Source organism: Garra rufa, chromosome 15 (assembly GCF_049309525.1).
Source record: "Garra rufa chromosome 15, GarRuf1.0, whole genome shotgun sequence".
NCBI lineage: Eukaryota > Metazoa > Chordata > Actinopteri > Cypriniformes > Cyprinidae > Garra > Garra rufa.
The window spans coordinates 31,016,856-31,044,380 of record NC_133375.1 but is presented as its reverse complement, the minus strand read 5'-3'; the positions used below and the strand labels follow the sequence as shown (position 1 = coordinate 31,044,380).

General features: G+C 35.4%; 1 protein-coding gene across 1 annotated transcript; it reads right to left on the bottom strand.

The window, feature by feature from the left end:
- Positions 1-4,801: 4,801 nt before the first annotated feature.
- On the bottom strand, positions 4,802-26,213 carry rnf11b (ring finger protein 11b). Its single transcript, XM_073818801.1, has 3 exons — positions 25,686-26,213; positions 12,846-13,015; positions 4,802-7,969 (listed from the first exon to the last, which is right to left on the bottom strand). The coding sequence occupies exons 1-3, from the start codon at positions 25,806-25,808 to the stop codon at positions 7,798-7,800; spliced, it is 465 nt and encodes a 154-aa protein (XP_073674902.1). The 5' UTR covers positions 25,809-26,213; the 3' UTR covers positions 4,802-7,797.
- Positions 26,214-27,525: the final 1,312 nt, after the last annotated feature.

The following is a 27,525-nucleotide window of genomic DNA, read 5'->3' as shown; positions in this document are numbered from 1 at the left end:
GTCACTGAGTGTTAACATCTTTCATCTTTCCATTTTTTTAAATCTAAACACTTGTTTGTCATTGTATTGATCTAGTTTATTTGTGTGCATATCTATTTATATCATGTTTTACATCAATATAACATAATAGTTTAAGTGTGCGCATGGGATTATTGCTTTTCAACCCCGGTGCTTTTCTAAAACACTGTTTTGTAATTCAATATATGTAAAAAATACACTGTAAAAAGTGGTAACATGCAATTATTAACTATTTCTACCTGATTTAACATATAAAAAGTAGTTTTGTTGGTATAGATGAATATATACAAGTTGGTTTAGTGATGTTAAATAGTATTTTTGACTTGAACAAAACTAATTATTTTAGATATTATGTGTGTGTGGTAATATAAACGGACAACCGGTGTTGTTTTATGTTTGAAAGTGAATGCAGAATGCTGAATAAAGCACCCGTTGCATTACAGCCAAAGTGTCATTGTTTTTGTGGCCAATATAACAAGTTTGGTGCTTTGTAATTTATGAGTGTTACAAGAGCTTGTGTGAGCAGCTGCCAGGTGGAGTGCCACTTGAAAACTTTGTTTTTCCCACAGAAGGGGTGATACAATATGTCCAAAAGCCCTGTGGTGGTGAGCCATTGGCCAGTCAACAGGGCCACTTTTATCAGAGTTTTTTGGGAAGAAGTGCTGTGCATTTTGCTTTCCATTTTCATGAGAAGTTTATTTGTGGTTGTACTAACTGACAGCACAGAACTTAATTCAAGGCAGCTTCCTTCCACTTTCTGTACAGGCATTGGGGGTTGTGACACGAATACACAAAACAAGATGAGCAGAGTTTGCCGATGATAGATAGATAGATAGATAGATAGATGATAGATAGATAGATAGATAGATAGATAGATAGATAGATAGATAGATAGATAGATAGATAGATAGATAGATAGATAGATAGATAGATAGATAGATAGATAGATTTTTAAAACTATAACTACAATATGTACACATGTAATCACATACACACAATGTACACACATATAACAAAACATAAAGCCTCTGAACTGGCTGAAGGATTTGTCAAATTTGCTGAAAATGATCTGGCCGGATTATCTGATGTGTCCCTGTCATGATAGCAATAGAGCTGCCGACTCAACCGTGACTAACAATGCTGATAGATGACATGCCAATGGCCTACTTTGCTCTTGGTCACATACAAAGTATTTCGAAATGCACCTTTTTAAGGTGCCGATCAGGAATCGTTACACCTAAGCCTTATTTGTTAAAAGTGCATCTAATGAGGTTTTGTGCTGCTGGCAGTTAGCAGGGTGTTTATGCAAACTATAATGTTGGACAGCAGATATTAAACAAATATGTATTTGCTTATATAATTTGGTGTGTATGTAAATATATGTAGAGGAGGCATTTTGGGGACTTTCAGGTCAGGTCAGGTTAGGTTGCCACATTTATAGTAGGAGAAAAACTGTAAATTTTAACATTTTTGAAAATATTTGTGTATTCCTAGATATATGTGACCCTGGACCACAAAACTAGTAATAAGAGTAAATTCTTTGAAATTTAGATCTATTGATCTATGGTTTGTTAGGATAGGACAATATTTGGCCATGATAGGACTATTCGAAAAACTGGAATCTGAGGGTGCAAAAATCTAAATACTGAGAAAATTGCGTTTAAGGTTGTCCAAATAAAGTTCTTAGCAATACATATTACTAATCAATTAAGTTTTGATATATTTATGGTAGAAAATATACATAATTCTTTCATGGAACATGATCTTTACTTAATATCATAATGATTTTGGCATAAAAGAAAAAAAATCTATAATTTTGACCCATGCAATGTATTTTTGACTACTGCTACAAAAATACCCATGCTACTTAAGATTGTTTTTTTTAGGGTTGTTTGTTTATTTTTAATTATAATTATATTGAAAAATGTTATTTTACTTAAAATATTTTCATGAAACATGATCTTTACTTAATATCCTAATGATTTTGGCATAAAAGAAAAATCCATAATTTTGGCCCATACAATGTATTTTTGACTATTGCTACAAATATACCCATGCTACTTAAGATTGGTTTTGTTATTCAGGGTCACTTATTTATTTTAATTATAATTATATTGAAAAATGTTATTTTACTTAAAATATTTTCCTGGAACATGATCTTGACTTAATATCAGTATAATAGTCAGTTATTATAAAATTCATATTTTGGTAGCTATGAATTTGACCTGTCAGATTCTGTGACTCTCTACAGATTTCTCAATTTCTAATCAATATGCTTTATAAAACAGAAAGGGGAGATGGTCACACATCACATGAGTCACTTTATTGAACATTAATATATGAAATAAAAAGAGGTCACATATTTCAGTAGTTGTGCATTTGACCAGATCCAGTGACCCATACTATATAGGCTTAAGGATATTAAGGAGGTGAAGTGAGGCCAAGTATGGTGACCCATACTAGGAATTTGTGCTCTGCATGTAACCCATCCAAGTGCACACACACACACACACACACACACACACACACACACCTGGAGCAGTGGGGGGTACAGTTTGAGGGTGAAGAGAATGTTGGTTATTCACTCTGCCCTACAATCTCTGCTGGACCTGAGACTCAAACCTGCAACTTTTGGGTTACAAGTCTGACTCTCTAACCATTAGGCCACAGCTGCCCCTCAGAGAGATATGACTATATTGGATAATTGTATTTAATAGTAATAAGAACAAATATGAGCCTATCCATCATACAACGAGAATGTTATTTAAACCACAGACAACAACAGCACAGCATTAATGATTAATGTCTTCTCTATACAAGCATTTCAATGGCACAATATCTAGCTTGTCCAATTGTCGTTTTTCTGTAAAACATAAAACTTCTTTTACAGCATCACTGCGACAATGATCATTCCATTTTAGCGTCTGATCTAAAGTGTGCGCGCTCTCGCGCCAATATTTGCTGAACAGGGACCCCTGGTCACAGATTTCGGCACGGCCTACAACAAAGTGACTCAGCAGTTCATGTGCTTAACACCCTCTAGTGACAGACAAGCACTACTGCGGAATAAACAGTAACGGTCCAGTTTTTATGATGAGCAGGTTTTCAGCACGCAACGCAACACATAACGTACTGACGTTATATTACAAAGAATGAGTTACAAACAAGAATAATTTGAAAGAGAGAAAGGATTGACTTAGATTAACATTAATCATGAATGTACAGTGGCAGCAAGAGTATGTGAACTCTTTAAAAACATCTGCATTTCTAATTGAAAACAAATCCTATACTTACAAACAATTATAGCTCGTTGTATTCGTTTAAAAAATGTAAATAAAATAAATAAATTTGTTCGTGTGCTATTAGTTTAGTCAGGCAGTGTTTGTCTCGAATTGTGACATATTTAATGGATAGTTCACCCAAAAATGAAAATGTTGTCATTAAATACTCACCTTCATGTCGTTCCAAAACCTTGAGACATTCGTTCGTCTTTGGAAGATAAATTAAGATATTTCTGATGAAATACGACAGCTTTCAGACCCTGCATAGACAGCAACGGTAGTACCATGTTCAAGGCCTAGAAAAGTACCAAGAACATCGACAAAATAATCCATGTGACATGGTATAACCACAATGAAGCTATGAGAATACTAAAATAACAACTTCATTCAAGTAATTGATGTAAAACAGGCTTGCTGTGCCTTGTTTACGTTCAGAGCAACGCATCGCGGTAATCTCCAAAAAGGCGCTAGGGTGAAATAAAAAAGTGGTTAAAACCACTAATGTCACATGACTATTTTATCGATGTTCTTGGTACCTTTCTGGACCTTGGCTGTAGTAGGAGCCTTAACCTGTCTCTTAAGACAAGACCACATTTTAGAATTAATAAATAGAGAAATCCATTTTTTTTCTTCTGAGGGTTCAATGGTGGTCAAAGTATTTTCAGCAGCTAAAAGATGTTTTAAGTCAGTTATTTCTGTCTTTTGCTGTAGTGTGTCAGTAGTAAATATCAGTTTACATTTCCAAGCATTAATTTAGCTATTAATTGTAATATAGTGAGATTTTTGTTTGCATAAGGAGTCAACACACTGCTGAAAAAAACAGCATATGCTGGAAGGTATGTTTTTGTGCTGGGATGCTGGTTTTAGCTGGTTTATGCTGGTCCTTTGCTGGTTAATGCTGGACATGTTGCTGGTCAAGGACCATCATAAACCAGCATAAACCAGCAAAGGGCCAGCATGAACCAGCAAAGGACCAGCATGAACCAGTATAAAACCAGCATCCCAGCACCAAAACATACCTTACCAGCATATGCTGTTTTTTTTCAGTAGGGCAGCCAGTGCTCCACACAGAGATCTGATCTCATCATCATCCAGTCCGTCTGGAATGACAAGAAGCAGAACAGACTGAGACGAAATCCAGAAGAACTGTGACAATGTCTCCAAGATGCTTCAAGAGACCTATACCTGCAAAGCTACAGGACAGTTAAAGGTTTTGGACACTTGTGTAAAAATGCTGTAAAATAAGGATGCGGTCAGAAACAATGTCATAAATAGATTTTCTTTATCAATTACCTTATATTAACTAAATTAAAACATTTGATGACCATCCTTTGCGTTTAAAGCATAGTTTTTCAGGTAGGTTTCTTCAAGCATAACATAAACATAATGTTTCACTACATATTTGACTAAATTTTCAATGAAAGTGATCTTAATGTGTTACAGAAAACCTTCCTAATATTAAAAAATGGTATTCAAACTAAATAATAAACGCACGCAGACAATTTCATAGCATAAATTCTATTTATTATTTGCCCGAAGTACATAGAAGATGCATAATTTTATATATACATACATGTTTATGTATATATATATTCACAGACAGACAAACGGGAGACTCTCACAGCCTTACACACACGTGTCACAAACAAACAGATCACAGATAAAGTCCATGTGCTCCCAGCACATCATGGAGAATCAGTTTCATGTATGGCATTGCATTGATGACATGTCTCTCAGGAGCGAAAAGTGTCTGTGAGCGCGGTTTATCATGTCCAAATGCTTATTCATCATCATCACCATCATCACTCTGTCCTCCCGATGCTGGTGTAGAGCCTCCGTCAGCCCAGGATGTCCAAAAGCCTCCTGCTTGTCTGGTCTAAGGCAATGGAGCTCCACGTTTTATGGAGAGACAGGAAAAAAAAAAAAAAAAGACAAAAACTACAACTAAAAGTACTGTGCAAAACCATGTCAATGGATTTTCTATGAAGAATATATCCCTCACCTTCATTAACTACACACTTACAGTCACTCCACACGAGGCATGAGTTCAAACACGAGGAAAAACCGAAAATCTTCACTTCAATAGCAGCCACTAACCACCAGAACTTTTTTTCCTTTTTGAATAATTAAGGGGACAGATTTAATGCCAAAAGCGCATTACCTACTATCACTTCTAATTTCTAGCAATAACTTTGTTTTTATATAAAATTTGAGAGTTAAGAAAAATAGAGACTCCTTGATTTCTATTCTCTCTTGTGCTTTTTTTTTTTTTTTTTTGAGCGCAAGGGCTGGGCAAAATTTCACTAAGAATAAACCAAAACATCAAACAGCTACTCAAGCACATCCCAGCTTTGGGTGTGATCATACTGCCCGTGATCTTATAGTCAACAAAACCGCAAATTAATGCCAAGAATTTAAAGTCTGTGAGAAAACCTTTGTTACCCCCACAAACAAGAGGGGGGGGGGGGGAACTCTCATATTACTTGGCTGAATCCATAAGGATTCAAAATGACTTTTTAAAATTATTTCTAAGCATCTGAGTCCCTCATAAAGACTTATTTTAAAGTATCTGGTACTGAAAATTCAAATAAAAGTCACTAAAATATATATATTTCATTGCATTATGTACAATAAAGTTAACTAAACACACAAGTGCACCAGCGAAAGGTGAAATTATAATTGAGCAGTTTTGCACACTCATACATGTACTTTCATGAGTCACTACAGCCTATATTGCATTATTCACTCAAGGCTGACCCCACTTTCCGACTTTCGTTGACTTCAGTGTTTTTTGTCGATAAATACATTTTTCGGTTGTGTTACTACATTAAACAGTATTGATGATTTTAAAACTAAAGGAAAAACATGATTCACAAAGCAAAAAGCAACTAAACACTTCAACTTGACCAATATGTGAGTTTTTAAATGCAAGAAAGAAAAAAAAAAAAACTGTAATTCCAGTCAAAAGATTTTTTTTTAATAAGTCTCTTTTACTCAACAAGCCTGCATTTATTTGATCCAAAGTATAGCAAAAACAGTAAAATCTTGAAATATTTTTACTATTTAATAACTGTTTTCTATTTGAATACATTTTAAAATGTAACTTATTCCTTTGATTTCAAAGCTGAATTTTAAGCATCATTACTCCAGTCACACGATCCTTCAGAAATCATTCTAAAAAACATTTATTATTATGTTGAACAGCAGTTTTTTTTTTCAGGTTTCTTTGATGAATAGAAAATTCAGAATAACAGCATTTATCTGAAACAGATACCTTTTGTAACATTATATATGTCTTTATCATCACTTTTAATCCATTTAAAGCATCCTTGCTAAATAAACGTATTAATTTTCAGAATTTTTTGTGAACGTTTTTATTTCAGATAAATGCTGATCTTTGGATCTTTCTATTCATCAAAGAATCCTGATAAAAAAAGGTTTTTAGAATGATTTTTGAAGGATCATGTGACATTGAAGCCTAGAGTAATGATGCAGAAAACTGAGCTTTGATCACAGGAATAAATTACATTTTAAAATATATTTAAATAGAAAACAGTTATTTTAAATAGTAAAAACATTTCAAAATTTAGTTGTTTTGCTGTACTTTGGATCAAATAAATGCAGTCTTGGTGAGCAGAAGAGACTTCTTTAAAAACATTAAAAATCTTACTGTTTGAAAACTTTTGACTGGTAGTGTACATATAATTTATATATATAATAATAATAAAAAAATTATACTTAATAAATCAAGAGAAATGCTGATTTCTCAACACACTGAGTAGCTGAAGTGTTCATTGTGTAGTTTAAAACAACCAAACAAATATACAAACTCAAAAGCTAACATGTGGTTAAATAAAAGTCTTATGTGATGCACATTTGCATGTGTGTGTGTGTGTGTGTGTGTGTGTATATTTATATATATAAAGTTGGGCTTAATTCAATGAGTCAAAAGTGCAAACTTCATGATGAGACTTTTTTTCTTTCTTTGCATGTGTATGTGCAATACCACTGGTTTTGCTCCACTGCAGCTTCGGCAGAAATCAAACGAGCCCTTTATGGAAACAGACACTGAGAGAGAAAGAAATAAATAGAGATTGAACATTAAAGATGTTTTACAAGTCCTCCAGTATGTTTCTCGAAGGTTCGTCTCCTTCCAGTGTAAGTGTTGCTACAGTGGCATGGTGTGTGACCGGCTCATCTGGGTGTTGTCGATGAGAGACAAAGGAATCACATGATAAAGTCGTCAGGGTGCAAAAGGGCTCCTGCAGATTTCCCTGTCCAGCAGGACCATGCAGGAGAGGTTTAATTATCATTGTGGCCTCCCTTATCCCATGATGCCACAGGCACATCATCCCATGCCCCAGTTGAGCGGACACTTTGTCTCTTTATGCAAAGGGGCCGTGTGAGGACAGAGCTCAGGGGTTGTGTGTGTGTGTGTGTGTGTGTGTGTGTGTGTGTGTGTGTGTGTGTGCAGGGCTGGGATCAGTGCAGGCAGTAGTCAGTTAGTTTCGTAGGATGAGAGCAAGGCAGCATCTACAGGCTCCATACAGGAGGGACACGTGAAGGACCTCATCAGCCAGTCATCTATGCAGTCCAGGTGGTAGATGTGCATGCAGGGGAGGAACCGGATGGGGTCTCCGTACACAAAGTCCATCATGCAGATCACGCACCTGTGCAAAGAGAGAACATGTTAACACACACCTATAAGCTTGGCAACAAAGGGCACAGGGTTTCTATAGGCTGCTGCCAGGGTTGGGCGTAACGCAGAATTTAAAAGTCGGTTACGCCCTGTGGGACGTTGAATCGGAATGACAGAAAGATGAACTTACTGAATTGTAATTCAAAAACAATTCAATAATCACTCAACAGAATGTTCAGGAACACTATTCTGGGATGTGCTTTTTATGGTTTCCATCTTGTAAATCTGCTTCAGGTTGTTTGGCTTCATTTAAATTAAAGATTTTTGGGAATTTATAAACTACAATGAAGTTTGTGTTTGTGTTTTGCTTGTAATGTTTTTCAAAGAAATCTCTCATACTCACCACGGCTGAAGCTTTTTGTATAAAGTAAAATTAAGTAAAAACAGTAATATGAAATACTGAAATGCTGATAAAATGCAAAATAACTTTTCTAATTTAATGTATTTTAAAATCTAATTTATTCATGTGACAGCAAAGCTTATTTTTCAGCAGCATTACTCCCGTTTTCAAGGTCACATGATCCTCCAAAACTCATTCTAATATGCAGATGTTCTTTCAGAAATCCTTCTAATGTTTATTTGCAGCTCAAAAACATTTCTTATTTTTATCTATGTTGGAAACAGTTGTGCTGCTTGATATTTTTATCGAAACTGTGATTCATTTTTTCCAGGATTCTTTGAATAGAAAGTTCTAAGGCAAAGCATTTATTTGCAAAGGCTCAAAAGTTTGGGATCACTAAGACTAAGAGTTTTTAAATGCTCATCAAGACTGCATTTATTTGATCAAAAATACAGAAAAAAAACCAAGACTGCAAAATGTTAAAATAATATAAAATAAAATAATGTTTTCTATTTTATATATATATTAAAGTAATTTTTTTCCTGTGATGCAAAGCTGAAATTTCATCACATGATCCTTCAGAAATCATTCTAATATGCTGATTTATTATAAGAATTATCTATGTTGGCAACAGTTGTGCCACAAAAATTTTTTTTTTAAACCTGTTATATTTTTTTAGGATTGCTTGATGAATAAAAAGTTAAAAAGAACAGCATTTTTTTTTATATAATTCTTTTCTAACAATATAAGCCTTTGCGATCACTTTTTTATAAATTTAACACCTCCTTGCTGAATAAAAGTAATAATTTCTTTAAAAAAAAAGAAGGAACAAACATTTACTAACTATCGTTAGAAAAGATTTATATTTTAAATAAATGCTGTTCTTTTAAACTTTTTATTCATCAAAGAATTCTATCACAGGTAAAAAAAAAAAAAAAAAAAACATTAAGCAACACAAAAGTTTCCAGCCCTGATAATAAATCAGCATATTAGAATGATTTCTGAAGGATCATGTGACACGGAAGTAATGATACTGAAAAATTCAGCTTTCATCACAGAAATTAATTCGATTTTAATGTATATTAAAATATAAGAATGTTATTTTACATAGTAATAATTCACAATATTTCACTTTTTTCTGTATTTTTGATCAAATAAACAGCCTTGATATTCAAAATACATTAAAAATATGTTTTTTAATAATTTTTATTTTTTAAATGTAATTACTTATTTTAATGCTTTCATTCCATATACAAGAACACTTTACATTCATAACAAAATTATGAATGCAAATAAATACAGTTTTCCTTGCAAAACAATGTGTATCGTTATTGTGATTGCATTTTCAAAATAATGACTGTTTTTTAACTGGTTTACTGATCATCTTAGCATTGGTCAGACGAGTGTTAATTTCATTAACAAAAACAAGCTTTCATCCCAGAACTATAATGAGATGATGACGAGACGACAATAAGGTCAATAAATGATAACTGTGACTATATCAACTTGCAATATCATTGACAATAAAAGATGAGACTAAAATGTATTTTAAATAATGCTGTCAATCAATATTTTTTGCACATTTTTTCCTAAATTAATTTATTATTTTTATTAATTATATTTGTTTAATGGCATCATAAGACGAGTATCACTGATACCAATACTACTGATGTCTCTAGGAAACTTATTTTTTTCTTATATTTAATTAACTACAGCCATTTAACATTACAGTATAATTGAGTGCTATCAATTTTAACATTTATTAGACTTTAAAAAAATAACAACTTCTAATTTAAGTGAACTTAAAACAATCTTCATAAAAGCCTTTTATGTACATGTGCCCTTCAGCAAGTAGGAAATACACAGAAATTGAATAAAGTCAAACACTAAATACTAAATTATGTTTAGACGAATCCTTAAAACTACAAAAGTTATTAATTTCCTCTTTTTGTCTTTTGTTCTTTGATTAATAGACATAAAAGCAGCTGGGTTATTTGGTCCTACTTTACATTAGGTGGCCTTAACTACTATGTACTTACATTTAAATTAATCATTTGGTACAATGTACTTATTGTGAACATTTATATATTTTTAAAAACCTATACGTAAGTACATTTGTAATTAATTTCTGTAATTACCACTGTTGAACCAACCCTTACACCCTAACCCACCCTTAAACCTACCCACATACTACCAAACCTGTCCATAACCTTACCCATATCCCACCTTAATAGATGCAAAAGTGTTTTGCAATGCAATATGACCACATTAAGTACATTGTACTTAGTTTTTGATGCAAGTACATAATAGTTAAGGCCACCTAATATAAAGTGTGACCGGTAATTTGGCTGCTATTACTTTAAGAGCTGCCGCTTCGGAACGTGACATGGATCTGACGAATATTCATCGCTCTTTCATATGAAATGATAGAGGCTACAGTGTGCGTTGTCACATTTTTGCGAGCTACGAGCACAGTATAACAGCTGACAGGACAGGAAAATTAATTTTTACTCACATATAGCCTGACATCTCATCTGACGGCAGTTTACTGTTATTTTGATGAAGCTCCCTCGCCACCTGTACTGTTTCGTGTTTGTTTAACTAGCGCCTGGCACTGAAGTGAAGTTGGAGCGCACGTCTGAAAAGTTTCCCTTTTAATGTGGTTGTAAAGATGTTCTGCGTCTAAATAAATGTAATTCTTGTCAAGAAAAATGAGACGGAAGCAGCAGCTGTGAGTGGGGTGGCCAACCCAAGCCCCAATCCTAAGTTAACTATTTTTACCGCCGTTAAACTGGAAAAATCTCTTTTTATTTTTGTCGAAAGAAGACAAAATATTATTGTGGATTGCTACATGCCTCAGTTACTAGAGCTTTCAAGTGTGAGGTCGCCAGATATCAAGAATTCAAATCCCCAGAAAATGTGAGAAAAGTTTTCATTGATTAAATGCTCAGACATTTAGAGTGTGTTCACACTTGTAGTTCGGTTCATTTGGTCAGGACCAAAAAGGAAAATTATACATTTGGTCTGGTCCACTTAGCGTTCACACTGGCATTTTTGACAGCGAACCTAAAGATACTTAACCTAAAAGCATTGTGTTTTACACTAAAAAAGCATAGTGAGACCTGATTGGTCGAGTTGAATCACGTACATTTTGTGATGGAACTTACCAAACATTCCAAACAAAAGAAAAACATGCAAAGTACCCATTTACTGATCGGTCTGCTCAGCACCGCTTTAAGTCGTCTACACCTTCTGCTAGACTAAGCGTGCACACTAAGCATGAATTTGATTTGATTTTCACCACCTGCAAACTCACAAAGAGCTCATAAAAGCCACTTTACCTCATCGTTGCTCCACATTTGCCTTCTGCTCATTTTGTTTTAGATACACCGCTTGTTCCCTTCATGAAATCATATCGCATAGCATCGCATCTTATAATTCATCCTATTTTTGGTTCATTTAAAAGTGGTCCGTGTTCATATTTCCACACCAGAGTTTATTTGGAAGCAGACCGAGACCCATCTTTTCAGCGGTCTTGGTCTGCTGGTTTTGTGTGCACCAGGGTTCAGATGGCAGCGTTCACACTTAGGTGAACCGCACTTAAAGAGCAATCGCACCAGAGTCAGTTTTAATCAAACTTAACATGACAAGTGTGAACACACTCTTGGTTGACTAAAACATGACTAAACAAAAACAGGACACGGTTGACTAAATATGATAATAACTAAATAATAACTGTTTCACCACCATTGCTCAAAATGTCGCCCCGTGTATCATCACCGTAAGACTAATTTAAAAGACTAGAGACAGATTTACTAAACAGGGCAAATTATCATAAGAATTAGAAGTGCAATTCCATAAAAGTGCAGATGGGAGGGGAAAACTCTGACAATTCGCACATTAATGAACACAGACGGAGCCAGATCATTTCCATAATGACCAATGCAACCTACCAAGAGACATGTTTTAAGACATGTTTTTTGGGCGTCAAATAATGGCGCAAATACCAGTAATTTGATGGGTGCAAAGTTGATAAATCAAATTGCGTGATTCATTTTAATGACATAAATTGAGTCTGAAAGGGAAACTCCTACAAATGCATATTCGATAAGGTCAGGTGCAGAAATAACTGTATCCACAGCTTTTCAGTGGTAAATTTTCACTGAGCGTCTTTAGTATTTTACCGCCAAAAGACAGGTTTGCACTGGCGCAAGCTGTTAGTAAATCTGGTCCTAAGACTAATTTAATAAAAAAGCCTGACAAAATTATCTCTAGGTCAGACAAACAGTTTCATCTCAAACATGCACTAACAGTTAAACAGCTTTATCCATGTGTTTGGCTGCACTGGTGATATTTTCTACTCTCTTTGATGATAATTAAATTCCATTAAGGCGGTGCCTATGCCTAAAGCCTAATGCCGTTAAACATTTAAATAATCTCATAATTTCAGCATAGTCCTAGTCATAGCATATTTCATCAGACAGACAGACACAGTATCGTCACTTACTCTCGAATCTTCTTCTCAGTGCCGTCACTGCCTGGATCATAGACACCTTTGGGAAGATGCTGGATGAGGCCGATCCTTTGAGCAATCCGCACCTGCTCCTCTTCGGTCAGCTGTGTTGCCAGCCGGGCCTGGCTGGGAGTGGGGTGATAGACGGGCACATGGATCTGCTCCTGAAAACACACACATATAACAATAGTGAATATTCATGGTTTTGGTTATTCATGAAATTATTAACCACACCTATGCAACTTAAAATAACACTCACACTCATATATGACTAAATGAATCCGGAATTGACTACACAGGTATATAACGCTCAATACAGTTATGAGTAAGCATCTTCATATTTGAGACATGTGCCACCAATACTCCACCAGGGGGCGATCTCTCCCTTTTTGCATCATTTTGATGTGAGAAGCCCAAATGGGACCATATTGAGTCCAAAGGGTACTTATGAAGAGAGGGAGGTGAACAATAGCTCCCAGTGAGACAGGTGCCTGCTCAGCATTCACTAATGAAAGCTGTTTGGGAGACTGTGAGTATGTTTAAGCTCTGTGTGATACACATTCTGCTAAAAACTGCACATAAGGCTCTATTGTCATTAGAACAAGTACAGCACTGATACAACAAATTTAAATCAAAATATAAACATTTATTTGAATTTCTTAAAGAGCAAAACCTTTTCATACACAGAAAAAAATTTCTTTAACAGCTCTTATAACTTAAATTTAGTGTAGAGACAATAGTTAGTCATTAGATTACACACCCATGATATTTTTTCTTAGCACTGCTCTGATGAATATATTTATCTGTCATACTGCTTATTCAGGGCTACAATTATAAAATATAACATAATAATATATAAAGTATAAATATATAACAATTTATAGAAATTAAAATTATTACATTAAACCAAAAAAATAGAAAATAGAAATGTAAAATATTATATGTATATTCACATATATAATACAAAATAAAATAGAAATTAATAGAATTGTGTATGTACGCACACACACACTTACATATAAATAATTTTAATAAAATACATAAAAATATATAAAATATACAAAAAATAATTATGTACACACATTTAATATCTTACACATATGCACACACATTAAGAAAATATAACAATTAATTTACATACATACATATCGTTTTTTTTAATATAAACAATATAAATATAAAATCAACTTTTAATACAATATGTAAAATATTATATACATACACACATACATCATCTGAAAGATTAATAAATAAGCTTCCATTGCTGTATGGTTGTTAGGATAGGGCAATATTTGGCCAAGATACAACTATTTGAATATCTGGAAGTGTGCAAAAAGAAATCAAAATACTCAGAAAATCGCTGTTAAAGTTGTCCAAATGAAGTTTTTAGCATTGCATATTACTGATCAGAAATTAAGTTTTGATATATTTGCTGTAGGAAATGTACAAAATATCTTAATGGAACACAATCTTTACTTTTTATCATTTTGACCCGTACAATGTATTTTTGGCTTGTGCTACAAATATAACTGTGCTACTTAAGACTGGTTTTGTGGTCCACGTGTGTGTGTGTGTGTGTGTGTGTGTACAGTAAATTATTATCCCTTTTTTATTATTTTCTATATGTTCTGCTAACAAGTTTATGTACCTTTCTTTTCTCAAAAGTTTACATACCCCTGTGCATAATCTGTATTAACGTAACTACATTAGAGCACAATACCATTAAATTACCACTACACCCAAGAGAGGACATTAATATTTCGTTTCAGGTGTCAACAATTGTACCCTAGAGTTCAGATCACCTCTTTAAAATACAATAAATTAGCCTTGTAAATCAGTGTTGATTTGTGAATGGTGGTGTTGATGGTTATTGGACTGGAGGTTTCACACTCAGAAAGCTTGCAGTCTTGGGAACAACAGCAAAAAAAAAAAAAAAAAAAAACAGCACTGCTTTGGCTCAGAACAGCCACACACAGCCAAAGCTCAGATATTGCTCCAAGGATAATCAGACTTGGTAGATATTTATTACTTCCTTACATTATAAACCTCTAACCCACATTCATATACGCAAGCACCACGATAACGATTAATCAGAAGTAGGACGTGTTTCCACACAGGGGAGTAATGCCCATAGGCAGGAGTGAGACACGTTCTGTAAAAACCAGGCCTGAGGACTGGGAGGTGCTGCTGGGAAACGCAACCATGGCGTAGTGCAGTTCTGATTTCAGATCAGATTAAAGGTGAGCTTTGAGATCAGGTTCAGCACTCACTTGAGAATTAGGTCACACAGTGGCCATACAGAATACAATCACATGACAGACACATCAGACAGGTTACACTGCCTACTTGAAAACACACTTATTTGTACTTCGGCAAAAGACTCAACCAAATAAACAGAACATCTGTGAGGCATGTACACAGTCATAATATAGTGATCAGCACTCTGCAATCCAGAAATAAATAAAGGTGTGTGTTTGAATGTGTGCGTTTAGTTGGAAGCAGAAGCGAAACATGATCGTTCTGACAACGACAGTGTCGTCTTCTGACACAGTCTCTGAAACTCTTGTATTTCACATTATGGAAAGCTAACAAAGGCTGAGTCGTTGCCTAGTCAGCAAATGACTTCACAGGCAGAGTTTAGTATGAAGTTACATCTTAAAGGCAATGTGTCATTTTTGTAACACTAGCCTCACCAAACGGAAGAGCAAAAGTAATCAAATTTAATCAAAAGAAATGCAAGATATAAAGTCAGAATTGCGGGATAAAACCTCGCAATTCTGACTTTTTTTTCAAAATTACATGATATAATATTGCAATCGCGAGTTAAAGTTAGAATATAAACGTACAATTCTGATTTTCTCACAATTGCTAGTTTATACTAGCAATTTATAGTTTATATCTTGCAATTCTGACTTTTTTTCTCAGTATTGCATGATACAAACTCGTAATTCTGATGTTTTTCACCCAACAAATCTGACTCACAACAGTGTTCAGTGAACACTATATAGGGCATTACAAAATTAAATGAAAATGTCAAAACAGTAGCCTTGTGGAAAGCTGGAGTGTATATATGCCTAACCTTGTAAATATATCAATAAAACAAACCTTACCATGTTAATATATCAATAAAACACTGACAAGAAAAAGAAAATCATCGCAATCAAGCTGTGAGGTTTACATCTACTGTACACCACCTTCAAACATTTACCAGACAAAGGCATCCTAACTGACAGTATGTGGACATATCATATTTCAAGCATTAAGAGCACAGAGCTGTTAAATTGCTCGTTTGAGAACAAACACAAACAGCATCAGACACTCCAACACCACGAGTGCAAGACTCAATGATTTGATTGGTTCAAAAAAACAGACAGTCCGAAACAAAGAGATGAGGGAAGCGCGAGAAAAAAAAAAAAAGAGAGCTGTGAGCGGGGAATTCTGTTTGGTCTGGTAGGCTTTGGGTGCTAAACAAAGCATGTCGTCCAGTATCCGGCCCTCCCTCATTACTGGAGCAGACAAACTGTCCAGCGGTCCATTTTCTGCTCTCTTTCTCCGACTCGGTTCCAGTAAAAGGCTGAAAGCACCACTCCCTCTCTTGACTCACTGGACGAGACAAAACCATTCAGACCTTCACCTCACTGTATGCTTCTATTGCCTCAAAATCCAAAAAGATAATAACACAGAACTATAAACCAGTAAAACAGCTGTTATTCCTGATAACAGTGTCGTCTACTGACTTCAACTTTATCAGAAATCAAATCATAGTCAAGGCTAATTCAGTGCTTTCACAACAAACCCAGAATGCAAGACATCCGTGCTTTACATTCCTGTATGTGTACCTCACTCCATTAGCCAAAATAAGGCTACAGGGTAGCATGACTCAGCCAGACGCTCAACCGCCCTACACAGTGGACAGAGACTACAGACAGTGAGGAGGAGCTACTTACTTTTAACATTACACTGTAAACAAAATCTGTAGAAATTACAGTATTACTGGCAGCTGGTTGCCAGTAACTTACTGTAGATTTTAATTTATGCTATTTACTGGCAACAGTTTGTTCAAAGTTAATTGAACATTAAACATTAACAAGTCTTTATCTTTACAGAATAAAACTAAAATAACAGCCTCATGCAAAGCATTCTGGGAACCAAAATCTGAAGGAAAAAAACAGAAAAAGGTTGATGAAGGTTTCTGGTTCCCAGAATGCTTTGCAGTAGGTTGTTATTTTATAGTTTTATTCTGTAAAGACAAAGACTTGTTAATGTTTAATGTTCATTTAACTTTGAACAAACTGTTGCCAGTAAATAACATAAATTAAAAATCTACAGTAAGTTACTGGCAACCAGCTGCAGAACTACAGCAATTTTTTTACAGTGTAGCTTCCAAAGCTACTCATAAGCTAACAAAACAAAGCAGCTCACTATACTGAAGATATCTTTGTATACTGTATTTATGCAGTCAGAGTGATATTTATCTGGCACAAAAGCAATTAAGGTCTAAATTATAGTAATTTTTTTTTGGGGGGGGGGGAATGTGATTAATTTCTACAAATATAAATAAATGAATCATTTTAAACTGTTACTGACCCTGGAATTTAGAAAGAAAAATAAAATGTAGTAGGTAAAATATTAATTCCAAGTAAGAGAGTCAGATAATGGTCATGTAACACCAAAAATATGACTGAATTTGATGTTTGAAATATAGATTTAAATTAGAAGAGTGTGAGAAGAGTCAAAATATGTTTTGACATCACAAAAAACAGCTGCATTTGCATTTAAATTATATTTTAAAAACATTTTGTTTAAAATATTCAGGCTGAAATCAAACTTTCAAAGTGTATGCAAACATCTCGACAGTGTTACAGGAACAACAATTTTTTGCCATCAACTTTCTTTTTTTTTTTGGTCTCCAACACACTTTGTCCTACTTTTCTTAGCAGCGAGAGGGCTGAGGAGGTGGCTGCTTATCTGAGCGCAGGAAGGTTAAACAAACAGCTGTTTGAGTGCTACTAAGTCAGCGGTGCAGGAACGGCTTGTACCAGCTCAGCACAAAATCAGGTCTCCATTACCAAACACTAATACATGTGTGTATAAAGGCTCTTAAAGGGATAGTTCACTCAAACATTAAAATTACCACATGGTTTACTTGCCCTTAAGCTATTTTGGGTGTATATGACTTTCTTCATTGAATGAATACAATCAGAATTATATTAAGAAATGTCCTTGCTCTTTAAAGCTTTATAATCGCAGTGAATGGGTGTTGAGATTTTGACGTCCAATAAAATACTTCACACAAAGTACTCCAGGGGTTAATAAAGGCCTTCTGAAGTATCCATATTTAAAATATTATAAACTGTAATCACTCTAATAATGCTGGGTTATTATATTTTTTACACAAATGATTAGATTAGATTTCACCAACACACCGACAAAAGAATGAGAACTATTTCAGTTAAAAGTGATTACAGAGAACAGTTGAATACACTTCCATTTTAAGCCAACAATATAATAATTTTTTAAACCATAGTTGACTTAAATAAAAAAAAATCCAGCATGGTGGGTAAAAACATATAACCCAACCAGCTGGGTCAAAATAACCTAGCATGTGTTTTGTCCAATATTTACCCAGTGCTGGGTTGCCAAATAACCCAAGTTGGGATGTGTTTCCCCAGCATTTTTTCACATGTAGCTTCCGCTAACTGTCATATGCGCATTTACCAGAGAGTGGTATTTTTGCAGATGATGTAGGACATAGGCGAACGAGGAGGAACGCAGAGGAAAGAGCAAGGAGAAAACAAAACATCACGAATTAGAAGCACAAATCAAGGATTATATAAAGAAAAATGTCGAAGTAATTTGACATAAGCCAAAGGGAGACCGTTTTCCCATTGCTGTAAACAAAACTTAGGTTTAGGTCCTACTTCCTCCACTGGAATGCCATTCGCTTGTGAACGCTTGTACAGTTATAGTGAAAGCTAGAGATTACAGTTTATAAAGTTTTAAATATAGATATTTTCCTGACACATATGCATCGGTTCGCTTCAGAAGGCCTTTATTATCCCTCCAAAGCCATGTGGAGCACTTTTTATGATGAATGGGGTTTTTTGGGTTTCAAAATCTCAACCCCCATTCACTGCTATTATAAAGCTTGAAAGAGCCAGAACATTTTTTATATAACTCCGACTGAAAGAATGAAGTCATAAACACCCATGATGTTTGGGGTAGAGGTCGACCGATATATCGTCCGGCCGATATATCGGGCCGATATTTGCCATTTTTTAATATATCGGCATCTGCCGATATCCATGTTTAGTAGCGCCGATTTAAAGTCGGGCACGTCTGCGGGCAGCCCCGTGTTATTGGTGCGGTAAAACGCGCTGCTGTGAAGGACCCCAAGCCAAAACTTTTGTAAGATTCAATAACATTTCTGAGAGATCAAGGTAAGGATTAAATTCTGATATTTCAAAGTCCCAAAATGATTCAATTTCTCATTCATAAAGAGAGTCATTTGCTTTATTCAGGAATGAATCAGCTGTTCAAACGAATCAAATGAATGATATGATTCACTAATTAAATCAGTGTCTTGCCGCCATCTGCTGGCAGGTCCTCTCAGTTACGTATATAAATCATTTAGGCCCAGTTTCCCAGACAGGGTTTAGACTAAACCAGGATTAGACCATAGTTCAATTAGGACATTTAAGTAATTTTTATAAACATGCTTAGAAAAAAACATTACTGGTGTGCATAAAGGCACTGATATATTTTGAAATCAATCAGTGCAATTTTATTTCAGTTGAAACAACTCAGACTTACATTTTAGTCTAGGACTAGGCTTAAGCCTTGTCTGCGAAACCGGGCCTTAAAGTTTAACATTAATCTCAGCTCTTAAACTTTTATGTAAATTATTGACAGTTTTTATATATTTAATACTTGGTCAGTTTGATTTGATTTTGGTTAAATCTTTTATAACTGTGCAGTGCACAAAATCAAGATGGTTCATTGTGTTCATTGTTCATGATGTTAAGTTTAGAAATGATGTACATCCATTAGTGTGACATTTTAGCATGCAAATAAAGGGGAGAACTTCAAGATATCGGCCCTAAAAATCGGCCCAAACAAATCGGCAGCACATATCGGCCATCGGCTGACCCTGACCTCTAAACATCGGCATCGGTTATAGAAAAACCCATATCGGTCGATCTCTAGTTTGGGGGGGTGAGTAAATCAAGGGGTAATTTTTAATTTTTGGGTTTACTATCCCTTTAAGCAGTGTGAGGCAAAAATGACATTGACACACTGTTTAGAGACACAAGTATTCACAACCAATTTTAGCAGTGCCAGACTGAGGGGAATTTGGTTACAGGGAGAACTTTGGTTACAACTACTTGCTTATGCAGTGCACAAGCTAAATGTATTTCTGGTGAGTCCTTTAAAAGGTACAAGAATGATGTGGTTCTTCCTGTGTGTAAATCTTCTTTATAGTGTACTATATGTAACGTAACAAGATTCAAAACACTAAAAGGTTAAATGTTTAGTTTCCAACACTTTGCTCCACAAGCTGCAGGCCTGTTTCTTCACACTTTGCAGAAGTTTATCTCAAATGAATGGTTCATTGTGTAAACTGCATGGATTTCCCCTCATAGAAATCCACACCTTTCTTCAAATCCCTCTTTCATAAGCAATGAGCATATCAGCCAAGCTAAGTGGAGAGAACGCTCTCTTTCTACCCTGCTTTACTCTAGTCATTCTCACCAAGATTTTTGCTTTGAAGAATTACTTCTGATTTTTTAATTGTTTTTACTTCATTGGCATGGCAAGGACCTAAGATGATAACTAAAAGACTGCAGGTTTGAACCCCTAAGAATTTGACCCATCCAACTGACCCTAGTGGAAAGGTTTATGACGTATTACCTAAAAGAGGTACTACAGGGCCAAAAGTGTCCATGTCAGAAGAACCAGTGTATGCAGGTGAAAGCAGACAGGTAAAGTAAGGGTAAGGATTGAGTACTTCCACTTTGAATGAGCAGTCTGGCTACTAGGTAAGGTGAGACCTCAAAGTCAGAGAACAGAGAAAGCAGACTGATAAATCAACTACAGCATGAAGTAAACAGAAAAGCGAAATGAGAAAAGAATCGATTGATGAGCAAAGAGGTGAGGAAGCCACAACACTTTTTGTAAGGCCAAAGGGAACCTCCATTATTTTTAATGTTGGCACCTACATGCGCTTATCTCACCACGTCCAGCCTCACGCGTGAGTCAGCAAATGCTGTCAGCTGCTGCCCAGGAAGACCTCATATTACACTACTGTCTGTCTTCTCATCAATACCCCCCAAGTTCATTTCCCATTTCAATTAGATGCACTATACAGCATCAAAACACTAATGCATTTTGGATTTACTGCATAAACTGTATTTACTGTTCAGTCACGCAGATCGGAGTGGAAGGGATCCGGCTGTTGTTCTGAAATAGACTCGTTCTGTTTAGTCTCCATCTGAGACACAGGGTGTGAATCTAGGCTAACTCTACTGAGCTCCTTACACAATGGTGCTAATGCTTCTTAACACAGCAGCTAAAGAAAGCCAGGAACCATGAGAGCTTTGATAAGACATCAACTGCGACAGAAAACCTAAAAGTGAAATGTTTAGAGAACAGATAAGTAAATATACTTGACTGTTAAAACGCTCAGTCAGTAAGACTGGGGTCAGTAAGAATTTTTTTTTCTTTTATTCTGCAAAGATGAATTCATTTACTAAAATGAAAGTAGACATTTATAATGTTACAAATAAAATCTGTTTCCGATAAAAGCTGTTCTTTGTACTCAAAGAATAAAATAAGTAAATTAATCCAAAAAAATAAAACGCTGTTTTCAACATAATAGTAATAAAAGTTTCTTATTAGAACAATTTCAGAAAAAATATTGGTATGCATTTCACTTCTTGCGAAAATTTCCCACAGGTGCTTTCGTCATTTTTCGTCATTTTTTCTGACATACGATGGGTTCAACATTACTTTTTGCACCATGCAAAATTAAAGTATGATATTCTAAAATTTGCATAACATTTTCAAATCAACTTTTAACTCAAATTGCAATGCTCTTCATATAATCTGTGGATTTTCCCCCTGCATTTTCAGACTGCAAATTGCAAATCTGAACTACTGTAGAAGCTAAAAAAATCCATTGAGCCTAGCTACATGCACACATACTTATCTTATTCTGCACACAGTTAATGTGACATGCAATGAGAGAAACCTTAAAGGGATACCAGATCCAAAAATTAAAGTTCTGTCATTATTTACTTACGCTTATATCATTCTAAACTCTAAACCTTCTTTTCATTCTTCTGTAAGAAGTCATTTTGAAATGTGTTATTGTTTTTGTCCATACAATGAAAGTCAATGGGGTCCAAGGCTGTAATTGTACGGACAAAAATGGTATCGATATTATTCAACATTAATTAATTTGTGTTTCACAGAAAAAAAAAAAAGAGTCTGTGTATGTTGTGTAAATGACATGAGCGTGAATAAAACCTAATTTTCTTTTTTGGGTGAACTATCCTTTTAACAGAGGACAACTTGGAATAGCGGCAAAGCAGTGTTAATTTCATTAATATTTTTTGTCAACAACATTTTTCTATTTCTAAAATCTATTGACATTTTCGCCAACGAATAAAAAGACAAAAATGTTAGGGAAGGACGATTTGGGAAGATGAAACTGAGAAATACACACAAAATAATGTTGAATGTCTGTTTTGATGAGTATTTATGTAAAGACACTGAATCTGAGCATTCGGTTTTAAAGGGACAGCAGCCTAGTTTAGTTGCTATTTTCTGTGGCATTTACGTTAATCAAGCAATCAAAGACAGAAAATCACTCACTGCTCTTGACTAAATCACCTTAGTAGCACTAATAAAGATGAATCTAAATTTTATTTATAGAAGTACATACAACTGCTTGAAAGAATGAAGAATGCGGTAAACAAGCTGTTATAAAGAATGCATAATTAGCCTATATAACTACTGACATTTCAATGCAAATAAGACCATGTTCTTGTTTCTTTATGAGAACAGCAGTTAAATATGTTGAATATCATGATAAAACCTTAATATTAAACCTATATAATGAGTTTGGTAATTTTAGAGAAATGCTTAATAAACGCATTACACTGTAATTAAACCTATTAGATTTTAGCCGACTAAATCCACTGAAGATTTAAATCAACTAAAAATTATGATATTTACTTGACTAAAACTAGAACAATTCAGATGGCTAAAATATGACTAAAGCTAAGGAATTTTAGTCATAAGACTATGACTAAGACTAAATCAAAGTACTTGAAGCATGTTTTTGAAGGCCTCTGAAGGAGGCAATTTACAACCATCTATGACTGAATTTTAAAGATCCCTTTATAACTTAAAAAAAATAAGCCGGACAGTTTTCGTACATATTTGAGAGCACAGACAGCCCCTTCTAGCTCCCTGCCTGAGACTCTGGGGGAAAAAACGTCAGGCATTCTTGGCAAGCGACACAAGAATGTGCTGAGATTGGGAATGATTTGGGTTCTCAAGGGGGCTGTGCATTTTTTTCATCCACTGCGTGGTTCAAACAGACCTCCTGTCTGTCCAGCATTCCGACAATAGGCTGAAGCGTGCCATCGGAATATTGCACAGAGCAGCAGTGCCGTTAACAAACGCCGGGTGAATTCAGCACGGTGCTGTCTTCTTCTGCTCTTTTTTTTTTACACCCTTGTCTGATCGTGCACCCCAGAGACTCAATAACTTCACAAAACAGAAAGCTGAGCACGGTTTTTGCTGGCGTTCAGCAGAAAGGTGCCTCCTCTTGAAAGATGCGGCCTAGTAATACAAGAAAGAGGGCGTTTATGCTATAATGAAATTCTGTTTGCATTTCAACTCTTGAGCTGTAAGAAGTGAGAGATTTGCTTCAAAAACTGTGCTATATCTTCCCATTTAGCATTTGTGACTCTGGACCACAAAACCCTTCATAAGGGTCCATTTTTTACAACTGAGATTTATATATCATCTGAAAGCTGAATAAATATGCTTTCTATTGATGTATGGTTTGTTAGGATAAAATCTGGAATCTGAAACATTAAGAAAATAACCTTAAAGTTATCCTAATGAAGTTTTTAGCAATGCATATTATTAACCAAACATTAATTTTTGATATATTAGCAGTAGTAGACTCACAAAGTATCTTCATGGAACATCTTCACTTAATTTACTAAATGATTTTTGGCCTAAATCAATCATTTTGACCCATACAAATATACCTTTGCTACTTGACTGATTTTGTGGTCCATGGTCACATTTAATTATTAATTGTGTGGACTGCAAATAAACAAAACACAGTTCGCTGGAAAATTACACAAAAACAGGTCCTCTTCTGCGATCATGACACATTAACACTACCTAGAAATGTTTCAACAACACGCCTCTATAAGCTATTTTATAAACTGTAGTTCTCTGAGTCTCCTAGCCCATCAGAACATTCAGACTGTTTCGAGACTATGTGGAGGAGGAAGTAGCAGAACGTTGTTAGTACAGCTGATAAGCGCAAAGAGTACAGCACAAAACGTCCCACTTCTACCTTCATTGGCTGGTTGCTTCCAATCTGTGCCAATTAGCAACTAGATTATCCAGCCAAAATTGAAACCAAGAGCAGAGAGAATGTTCTAAACTTCTCATGAGGCGGTTACGTCACAGTACTTACTGCATGATTATTTGAGATGCATGTGATTACCTATCATTTGCAACCTGAAGCGTCGATGGTGGTTTGCTAATGGGGAAGCACAGTTTGCTGGTGTCTTTTCGTAAAGTGAATAAGATCAATACACAACTAAGAGGATGTAGCAGCTTCCACAGCAAACACAACAGAGGCTGAACTTCCTTTCAGTTCACAGTATAAAAAATGGTTTGCTTAATGCGCACAGATGATCATCTGTTTAAATGTGTTTTGTTTCGCCCTACACAAAGACATCCATCCCATCAAACCCAACTCCCATGGAAGAGTTACAACATGCTGACATGAGATGAATGCCTTCCTTTTAAACAAATATGCAAGATGACATCATTTTAAACACGATCTCATGACTAATTCCACATGTCCATAAAAAAAAAATGGGAAAATCCCCTAGTGAGACTCTTAAGACAATGTTGGAAACCTTATGAAAGTTTGCAGAGACTCCAAGCCCCTTGGTTGCCCTAGTACAGTGATTCCCAACCAGGAGTATGTGTGCAACAGGGGTACATGGCAAGATTTCAATTAGAGCAGTTATAAAACTGCCAATAGACTAAAACAAACATGACTCTTCTCTTTTGTTCTTTTCAGGAAAGAAAACGCAATAATACGTCCAAGTTTTATAAACACCAAACAGGACAAAGAGGGCTGGCAGAATAACATCATGACGTCACAATTGCAAACAAAGCGCGTCACAATCAGAATTGTTACTTTGTCGCAATAAACCTGGTGCTGGTGAACCAACACGCCACGGAGGCGGCAGTAAAAATGAAATAGCAGGCTGTCCATCTGTCTGGACGGCCTGGCGTGAATTGTAGGCCAAGTTTATGTCGAACAAAGAGGATTTAGTATGGCACACTGTCTAGGGCGAAATTAAACAGATGGAGCTCCTGCGGGAGCCTGGTGCCACTGATAATGTTTTCGTTTATTAGTATGGATTCGTTTTTGAAGGATTATTATTGTAGCAATGTGAATGTTTACATTAAAAGCAGGAGCGTGGACTCGAGGCACAGTATTTTAGTCAAATGAAAACTTTCTTTGTTTATTTTATAACGTTAGATTTTATTGTCTTTACGTACCTGATATGGAGGTGGCGGTTCCTGATCCGGATCGTTGGCGTCGCCGAAACTGGCCCTGTCTGACTGTGATTCGTGGAGCAAGGAGATATCATCCGAAGTGGGAGATTTCAGACAATTCCCCATCTCCTTTCCAAACTCCTTGTTGTCTAAATGTTGAAATCTCTTCTATCCTCCTCCTTTCTGCCCTTAATCACTCCAACCAGACTACCGCCCTTTTAAACAGGATGACTAAAAGCTCTATCATTCATTTAAAAGGATCCGATGATCATCACGAGAGATCCTGACGGAGAAAAACAAACCATTGTCGACACACAAAGAACCCTGGCAAAAAGTGTCAGACACGGATATGAAACGATGTTTTTGTAAACACACCGTATCTAAACCTGTCAAGTACGACTATTTGTGCTATCGCCGTGTTATGTAGTGTTGTCCTTTTTTCCTGGCCTCAATAGTAAACACTGGTTAGCCTTCAATGGGTAATTTCTACAATATCAAATAAGCGCTGTCTTTCAATGGCGACTCAGGCAATGTTGCCTTTCAGGCAGTCATTCTAAGTCCCGCCTACGTGCTGTATGGACCAATCAGCGGACGTCTTCTTTGGTAAGTTCGTTATTAGTGGCTATTCGTCACCCAATCAGATTGCCGATTTGCAACACCAACAACAGGGGGTTTAAAGCCTGTAAACTTGACCGCATTAGGCCGATTTAAAGGCATAGTTCGCTTGGTATTGAAACTTGTAATTATTTAACTAATATTGTTGCGAAAACGCACGATGCCTTTTTCATGGAACAATAAAGGCAGAATTAGGCAGAATGACAGTAACCAGTGACTGTTCACTTTTATAACAGGTAATATGATGTGATGAAAATGAATGACGACTTTAATTTTAGTTCAAGTTTTATTTATTTTTTTATGTATGTTTTTGTTTTTGAAATGTTTCTATTTAGCTATATATTTTTCAGGTTTTATTTTAACTTAAATATTTTATAGATGGTTTGCACTTACCTCACGTTTTTTTTTTTTTTTTCGTTACCTGGATGCGTGGCCATATTGGAGATACTTGTATGTAAACAATAGCATGGATTGCACTGTTAATGTACTACTGAATATGTCCTTCTGCTAATTTATGCTGTCTAAACCACAGGAGCAAAAATGTGTGGAAGCTGCAATATATAGAGAAGGACTTTCTTCTCTTTTAAGATTAAGATTTTAGCCTAATATTTCACCTACCTCACTGGAAATGGTAAGAATAAGCTCGAATGTTGTCAAGATTCTTGCCCTGGAAATCCTGGTTTAGTTTAGCCAATCACAAACACCCTCTTTCCTCAGACAGTCTTTTGCACTCTTCTCCTTGATTTGTTACAACATTTGGCAGTGTATAGTACTCCAAATGTTTGACCCGGTCCAACCGATTAGTACAGCCCAAAACATGATAATAACTGACCATTTCCAGCAGCAATAATCATCATAATTTGCGAGTTCTGTTCAGTTCAGTAGCATTGTTTACATTCAGTACCGCCAATATCGTGAAAACACTCTATTTCAGTTTGTTGCCAACACACTTTTTTAAGTATTTCAGACAATATTTATGTTTTATTCTATGTAATATCATATAATATCAGTTTCATGTCAGCTTTATTTAAATTAGCGAAAACCATTTTTAAAAGTTGTGGTTTACTTACAGTAACAGTGCTAAAGAGTATTACAGATACAGTGTATCAAGGATGTTTTTTTAATTGATTAATGTGCCAGACTAGTTTTATTTTTCAAATCTATTTTTAAATCACCCTTTTATGTTTATAAACATAAAATGGTGATTTAAACATGTTTTGCAGATATG